General features: G+C 47.1%; 1 protein-coding gene across 2 annotated transcripts; it reads left to right on the top strand.

The window, feature by feature from the left end:
- The first annotated feature begins 310 nt into the window (after positions 1-310).
- Positions 311-6,618, top strand: DLX6 (distal-less homeobox 6). Of its 2 annotated transcripts, XM_058181502.1 has the most exons (4): positions 311-384; positions 520-890; positions 3,075-3,268; positions 5,407-6,618. In XM_058181502.1, the coding sequence occupies exons 1-4, from the start codon at positions 311-313 to the stop codon at positions 5,656-5,658; spliced, it is 891 nt and encodes a 296-aa protein (XP_058037485.1). In that variant the 3' UTR covers positions 5,659-6,618. The 2 variants fall into 2 exon arrangements, with proteins under 2 accessions (XP_058037485.1, XP_058037484.1); XM_058181501.1 differs by having other exon boundaries at positions 311-890.
- Positions 6,619-8,101: the final 1,483 nt, after the last annotated feature.

Genomic DNA, 8,101 nt, shown 5'->3' with positions numbered 1-8,101 from the left:
CCTCCCCAGCGCCTCGCGCACGCCTCCCCTCCGCCCCTCCCTCAGTTAACAAGGCCCCTCTCCCCCTATTGCTCTCGCACGCTCTCTCCTTTCTCCCACCTCAACCCCCCCAAAGATACACACACACACACTCGCCAAAAGGGGGGGGGAGAGAGAAAGGAAAAAAGGAGGGAAAGGGGGGGAAATATAGCGAGCGAGCCCCGGCGCTAATTCCCGCCCGGCGCAGGCTAATAGGCTCCCTCGAAGGTGGCGGGAGCGCAAGGGGGCGCCGAGCCGGGCAGAGGCGCTCGTCGCTGGCTGCCCAACTTGGATGATGACCATGACTACGATGGCTGACGGGCTGGAAGCGCAAGACTCGTCCAAATCTGCTTTCATGGAGTTCGGGCAGCAGCCGCCGCCGCCGCCGCCGGCGCCTCAGCAGCCTCCCCAACCGCTGCCGCCGCCGCCGCCGCCGCCGCCGCCTCCAGTGGCACAGGCGCCCGGCGGCTCCTCACACTCAGCGCAGCAGCAGCAGCAGCAGCAGCAGCAGCAGCAACAACAGCAGACCTCGCCGGCGGCGGCCATGGCGGGCGCCCACTACCCGCTCCATTGCCTGCACTCTGCGGCGCCGGCCTCGCATTCGCACCCGCACCACCAACATCCGCACCCGCATCATCACCACCACCACCATCACCACGCCGCGCCTTACGCGGCCGGCCCGGCCGGCGCCAACTCCTACAGTCACCGCTCGCTCGCAGCCGCTGCCGCTGCCGCTGCGGCCGCCTATCCCTACGTGAGCCACTCGCAGCACAGCCCTTACCTCCAGTCTTACCACGGCGGCGGCGGCGGGAGCGGCGGCGGGAGCGGCGGCGGGAGCGGCACGGGCAGCCAGACGCGGCCGGACGACGCAGGTGGGTGACACTGAAGTGCGCGCGGATCTCAGCCAAGGCCTCCCGCGCCTCGGCCGCCTGCCCGGTGTGGCTGGCCTTCCTTCCTTCCTTCCTTCCTTCCTTCCTTCCTTCCTTCCTTCCTTCCTTCCTTCCTTCCTTCCTGCCTTCTTCCCTTCCTTCCTTCTTTTTGTCCCTTTCCCCGTCCTTTCCCCTCTCTACCTGTTCTCCCCTCTTTCCGGCTCCCCTATTCCTTCCTTCAGCTTTCTTCTGGCCTGCAACGCGATTCCTTCTGGCTTCTCTCTTTTGCACCTTGTCTCGCCTCTTTCTTTTCACTCGTCTTTCTTTGCCCTTCGTTCCGATGCACGTTTCCTGACAAGTGAGAAACCAGGCAATGCCCAGGACCTGGCTTCTAATTCCACCGTTTGTGGATGAAGATTGCCCGGCTCCCCGCAGCCCCTTTTGCGCTGCAGGTCTCTTTGAAATGATATTTTCTCTGCCCGATCCGGAGCCTGTTTCTCCGGGAAGGGAGTCGCAAGCAGTTCTGTGGAATTTACTCTATTCTTAAGTAAGTGTGCGTGCCATTTGCAGCTCCCCCTCCCACTATCCTGACTACTTTTCTTACACCAGCACGAGTCGCATCGGCAGCTCCCTGACATTCTTCAGATCCACGCGAGTGCTAAGAGAACCAGAATTCCGGTTCAGGGGAATGCGGGTTTTTCCCCCCCGTGGGTTCTGCAAGCATTGTCATGTACTTGTACGTTCCCGATAGACGATGGAATGCAAGTTGTATATCTTACAAACCATTCACTAGGACCAGACTGACCTTCCGCAGTTCAAAATTATAACTTGTTTGTTTGGGTTTTTATTATTTTTTAATGAATGTTTGTTTAGCCGACAGGTATCTTTTTTGCGCGGCGGCCTGTACCCGCAGAATTATTATAGAAAGAGTAGTGGGCCCTTTGCCTTCTACTACAACAATGGGCACAAAAGTGACAGGCTCTCTATGAAAACGAATTCCTCCTCAGCCAAAGGCAGAAGCTACAGAAGTTCCAGGAAGGAAGGAAGGAAGGAAGGAAGGAAGGAAGGAAGGAAAGAAAAGGAAGGAAGGAAGGAAGGAAGGAAAAGGAAGGAAGGAAGGAAGGAAGGAAGGAAAAGGAAGGAAGGGAAAAGAAGGAAAAGGAAAGAAAAGGAAGGAAGGAAAAGGAAGGAAGGAAGGAAGGAAGGAAGGAAGGAAGGAAGGAAGGAAGGAAGGAAAAGGAAGGAAGGGAAAAGAAGGAAAAGGAAAGAAAAGGAAGGAAGGAAAAGGAAGGAAGGAAGGAAGGAAGGAAGGAAGGAAGGAAGGAAGGAAGGAAGGAAGGAAGGAAGATTAGAGAGTGTCAGATACAAATGACTTCAGTGTCCTCTTAAGTGCCTTGTAGCAGACAGAGGATGTGTTCTAAGCCTTGTAAAACTTCGTAAAATTTCAAAATATATATTTACTTTTATCCCTCTTTATACTCAGTTAATCTCTAATAAATATTTTAACAAACCAATAAAAGTGGCTAAATCAGCAATAGTGTCAATATGAAAGGTTTCCTTCATATATTTGACTGTGGTTATCTGTCCAAACAGTTCTGGCAATTTCTCTGAATTTATTCACAGAGAGAAATAAATTAACCTGCGTTGGTATAAAATGAGGGCAACCATGTAAGGGGAAATGTTCAAATAATATGTGTTTATTTCTGCTAATTCAAAATAAAAGATGTGGCTTAGAGGGGTATTTGGATAACCACAGTAATTATAAACTAATTTAAAATGGGTGTTTCGTTAAAATTATTTTCCTGTTGCAATTCTTGAATTTATCCTGGAATGAAGACATCTGGATTATTCCCACAAGTAGCAGTATTTATTTACTTGAGGGGAAAAATATCTACACACTTTATTAAGTATCATTAGGTAATAAATTTTTGCCTGCAGAAATGTCAGGAAAGTCAGTAGGGTCATTTTGCAGGTAAAAGTGAATCCACCACTAAAAAGGGTGTCTGGTGGTCTGCTTGCCTTATTTACCTGCCCTCACCCTAATGCTTATGCAGTTTTAGCAATGATCTTGGGGCAGTTTTATCACTATTAATCTCCCCTCCCAGCATGAACAGCACCCTAAACTAGGCATGAGGTGTCTTTAGCTGCCCCTCTTCCTTTCCAATGCACTTTCCGTTTTGATTGCAGATCAACAAAAAACCACAGTGATTGAAAATGGGGAGATTCGATTTAATGGGAAAGGGAAAAAGATCCGGAAACCTCGAACCATTTACTCAAGTCTGCAGCTGCAGGCATTAAACCACCGCTTCCAGCAGACCCAATACCTGGCACTTCCAGAGAGAGCAGAGCTGGCGGCTTCATTAGGACTTACTCAGACACAGGTAATTCCCAGGAAAGACCAGGTCTAGGCAACCTTTAGGAGATGAGGTCAGGACTGACATGATGGTGGTTGTAGAAATGAGATATATTTTTTAAAATGTATAATTTCCTTGGACTAAGAATAGAAACTGGAGAACAGTGGACCACCTAAACATGACCTAAAGTGTATTGATGAGCTATCAGTTATCTGTATAGAAGATATTTGGAAATCCAGGTCTAGTTCAGCTATCTCTCAACTTTTCATTTGCCCCTGATCGAGGCAAACAGTGTATTTAGAAAAAGGCATATCCACCAACTCAGAATGTGGGTGTTTATCTACTTTATTATAGTCAAAATACTCACTAAGAGGGAAAACCTAGAGTGTGATTTAGAACTATATATATAATGAAATATTAGACATAGCGCAGTCTTTCCATCCTAGTTTGAGATAGTAGAAAAGTAGTGGATATGCTGGAGAGCCTCTGGGCCCATATAAAACACACCTACTTTAGTGATATTCAATAGTAAATTATGCTGGATGAGTAACTAGAATCCAGTGGGTGCCCTTAGGCTAAGTGTACAAAAGGTGCTGATAGAGGCTGAGGATCAAAGGGAAGCGTGTACAAAATTAGAACAAGTTAAGCTACAGTTAAATGTGGTTGATGTGTTCTTGGTTTCTCTGCAAATTTAAGCCTGAATGACACATGGAGTATTATTGACTTGGAAGAGAAATACAGCAATTAATTGTATTCCCGGATGGCAAAAGAAGTTTCGATTAAAAAAAAGAGTTTTGGTGGCATTTACATTTTGGGCAGGAAGGTGGGAGAATCAATCATATACATGCTCAGGGCTTGCAGTTAAGAATGTAAGTCAAACAGAGAATTAAATTCAGAGAACTAAGATTCCATGTCTTAAGGTAATAAGCATGAACTTTGCGACCAGGTAAAATAGGAATTTGTATTCTGTCATACAGGTTAAAATACACTAAGAAAATTAATATTATCAGAGAAAAGAGGGATATTGTCAGTTTTACTCCTGGGAGTTCCAACATCTACCCCGATTTGAAATGACACATACTTTGCGGTTGTCCATGTATTATATTCTTCTTTTAAAGTCTCTCTAACGTTTTTAGTTCCTCCCTTATCCCATATCTTAGATTTTTTTTTAACAGCGCTCAAATCAAGCCAACGATCTCCACTTAAACTTCAAATCGGCTCATTTTTCTAGCTCTTTCCTGCTGACCACCAAAGGACCTGCTGCACAGGGCTGTTTTTGATTCTCCTGTAACTTTTTTATAAGCCAAGCTGGACTTCCAACTATACTGACATATTTGTGATTTAAGCCAATTTAGGCCCCCTGAAGCCAGTCAGCTGCCAGAGTCATTTTAGAGCCTGATCTTAAAAGCTCTTTCAAGTCCAAGTGGCACCCCCTTCGTAAGCAGATTTATTCAGGAGTAGATCCAGCTGACCAGTGAAACCGCTGAGTATGTGTTTCTAGGACTGCACACTCATCCCACTGTAAGTGAAGAACCAGCGTGCACCAGTCCAGGTGAAAAAGTCTGCTAAGGGCAGTTCCAGGTGCTGGAGGATGGGGATTTGAGATGGGAAGCCACTAAAATGCAAATCTAGATTGTAGATAATCACTTTTGTTGAATACAAAAAAAAACAAAAACCACCCCACAACCCTGAGCATTCTCTCCCTTCTTCTCTTATTCAAAACGAGTGTTGCATGTTTTTAATTATGCAGCATAGTATACTGATGACTATCACAGCTGTGCACGTATGTACCTGCGTAGATGTTTTCAATGGCTGCATACAAAATAAGCAAGAGAATGAATGAGTGCACTGCAATGGTCTCATAGAAGAAAAAGGCCCTTAAAAATAAATACAGTAAAATAAAATGTAATACTCGGTTACCTAAGGCTCCTTTGTTGCAGGTAACTACAGCAATGAGAATGAAGGATGGGGAGGAGAAGGGGAGGGGGAGGAGAAGATATTGGACTTTATGATTCAGGGTAGTTGGGCTGTATTGCTCCAGATATAAAGAAGGGAGGGAAGAAAGGAAATTTCAAAGAGATTTTCCTTTGTCTTCTTCCCTCCCCTGGCTGTTCTTAAACTGCTGTTCTATAGGCATTTCGATGACTTCTGCCTTTTGATTGCAGGTGAAAATCTGGTTCCAGAACAAGCGTTCCAAGTTTAAGAAACTGCTGAAGCAAGGCGGCAACCCTCACGAGACTGACCCCTTGCCCGGCTCGGCTACCCTCTCGCCGCGTTCTCCAGGTCTGCCTCCGGTCTGGGACGTTTCAGCCTCTGCCAAAGGAGTCAACATGCCTCCCAACAGCTACATGCCTGGCTATTCTCACTGGTACTCCTCTCCACATCAAGACACTATGCAGAGACCACAAATGATGTGATCGGTCCAAGAACAACCGCTGGGCTTGGCCGACGGGGCCAGCTCGTGGGTCTTGGGGTGAATTGGGAGCGCGTGGCAAGGAAGACGGACTGGGGCGGTTCTGCCTTCCCCTCGCCTTTAACCTCAGCAATTGATCTTGAGCTGAGAGAAACCATTTGCGTCGCGACCCACGTCAGATGCTCTCTTTGGGATATTTTGTTGGGGATTCAAAGGCACCAAGCCTTATTGGGAATACAAGTCAGAGCAAAAAAAACAAAAACCCCAATTACAGCCTTTCCCCACTAGTCCACCGCGCAGCAACTTAAAAAAAGATCCTGTGGAATGAAAAAAGCTAACAAAGCTACCCTATTTTTATTCACCAAACCCAAATTAACAAAACAAAATGGATAACGGGAAGGTATTTTTTTTCTTTACGAAGAACGAAATGCCATCCAGGGAGGAGGGTGGTGAAGGGGGGGGGGGAGTGAGGAGAGAGGAAAAACTCTGGCTTAATATTTTGTAACTCCCCCTCCCACCCCCAGACCAGCACAACCGTGAATCTTGGTCGGCCGGAACTGATAATCTTTTCTTTCCCAATCTCTCCCCCGCCTTCTTTTCCTCCTAGAGTCAATAAGGCAGTCTAAACGAATTTAAAGCACCTGTAAATGACCAGAAGTTCTTTTGCGCATGCCTCATTGCAACCAACTAGAGCTCTGCATTTGCGCCACCTTTATTTATTCTAAGGGGCTTCCAGGAGGGATCCTTTCCAATGGATTCCGCCCGGAGGAGAGAGGGAGGAAGAATCAGAGAAAGTAACAAAAAATTGCCCTGTCCCAAAGGCTAAAATTCCGACCACAATCACTTCCCTATACACTTCTGCGTTGTTTTTCAGCTGCCGACAGTCGCGTTGTACATATTGTTGAATTTTAGTTGTATATATATATATCTTTGTATGTTTTGTCTCTTCCTTTCATATATAGAGTAAAAAGCCACAAAATGTGCGAGAGTCCTGCTTTTAGTTTTGTGCGTTGGCAAGTTTCTTTCTCTTTCGGCTTCCCAGCCTCCCGGTTATTCAGAGAGCCAAGTATTACAACCAGTCTTACCAGCCCCCCCACTCTCCCACCGCCCCACTCTCGTTTCCGTAGTATAGATGCATTCTTTATGACTCCTACTGGATCTTTACTTCTCTGAGGTTGCCTGTCTAAGACCGCTGCTTCCCAACCCACATCCTGGGCTTAACTGGAGTTCTCCAGAGCAGCTTTTTGCACAACACCCCCCTCCCCCCAGAAGCGGAGCAGCACTAGAAGAACCCAGTCTAAGGGACGAGGAGGTCTCTTTGGAGGTTTCTCCCTCAGCAGGTGCCGGTCAGTGGGAAGGCAGATACACACAAGCATACCCACGCTTATCATAAAATCGTGTCCACTCTAACTGGTGAAGATTGTTCCCTATAGGGAAGCCTGTCTGAATCGACCGAAGGTGGATTTAAGGCGCGTTGCAACCCTCCCAGTCCAGATTATCTTTCAGGAAAGCTTTGGCTTGGACTGAATTCTCTCCCTGTAAACCACCTGGAGCCGCGCACCTTTGTCGATATGAAGGGCCATCATCCGTCTCAGGACTTTTCGGCACTTCTACCTGGTTCTCCCTTTCCGCCCCCCCCCCAAACTTGCACGCCAAGGTCGCCTGCCTTGGTGAGCGGCGGGGTGGCCCTGTGGCCGGTCGTTCCTCGGATAGACCGATATAGGCTGCCTCCGGTTCTTCGGGTCTGGCAGAGTGCTCCCGGCTTCTCCAGGCAAAGGGCTGCCGCGAATGATATCCTTGCGAGGTGGTGCCAAAGCGAGAAATCATCCATCATGAAAAGCCCCTTTCGTCACACAAGCAGGATGCCCCATACTGAGAGAATTAATGGCTAGAGCCCTGGGCATCCTTCAAATTATGAACCTTGAAACCACTGAGCCATTTATCAGAAGTCAATGGAGATTCTCGGAGTGCTGAATATAATGACAGCTACATACAGTTGTGCAAAAGGACAGTCACTATAATTAGACACAAAAGCCAAGACTACTTACCAATATACCAGCGCCGGTTTTTTGTTGAGTAACTTCCACGCTCAGTCAGTCTTCAGAATGGCTTAAAACCGATCAAGTCTTGTCATTTTCTACCATTCGCATTGTTACATTTGGAGGGGGAAAATGTTTTTCTTTTCTTTTTTTTCTCCCCCTCCCCGTGCCTACTGTGAAACTTTGGGTTCAGCTCTCCCCAGGATCAATTGTGAACAAAGCCCCCAGCTGCAGTGCCATCCAATTTGAAGCAGACATTGGGGACAATTTAAGGTTTTTATCCATAAGAAGGTTTTTTCCCCCATTCTCTTAAATGCAGCCATAATTAGAGTAATTTTTCATGTAGCCCGCTGATTACAGCGTTTTTACCGTCAAAGATAATTACCTGTAATTTTCTTCCACTTTTAA

Source organism: Ahaetulla prasina, chromosome 4 (genome assembly GCF_028640845.1).
Source record: "Ahaetulla prasina isolate Xishuangbanna chromosome 4, ASM2864084v1, whole genome shotgun sequence".
NCBI classification, from domain to species: domain Eukaryota; kingdom Metazoa; phylum Chordata; class Lepidosauria; order Squamata; family Colubridae; genus Ahaetulla; species Ahaetulla prasina.
Note: the sequence above shows the minus strand (reverse complement) of the source record. Positions and strands in the feature narration are given on the sequence as shown.

What these genes read in the sequence shown, in the direction of transcription:
- DLX6 (XM_058181501.1), top strand. Translation starts at nt 311, where the DNA reads ATGATGACCATGACTACGATGGCTGACGGGCTGGAAGCGCAAGACTCG. An exon ending in GACGCGGCCGGACGACGCAG is followed by an intron (nt 891 to 3,074) that starts GTGGGTGACACT and finishes TTTTGATTGCAG; the next exon opens with ATCAACAAAAAACCACAGTG. An exon ending in TAGGACTTACTCAGACACAG is followed by an intron (nt 3,269 to 5,406) that starts GTAATTCCCAGG and finishes TTTTGATTGCAG; the next exon opens with GTGAAAATCTGGTTCCAGAA.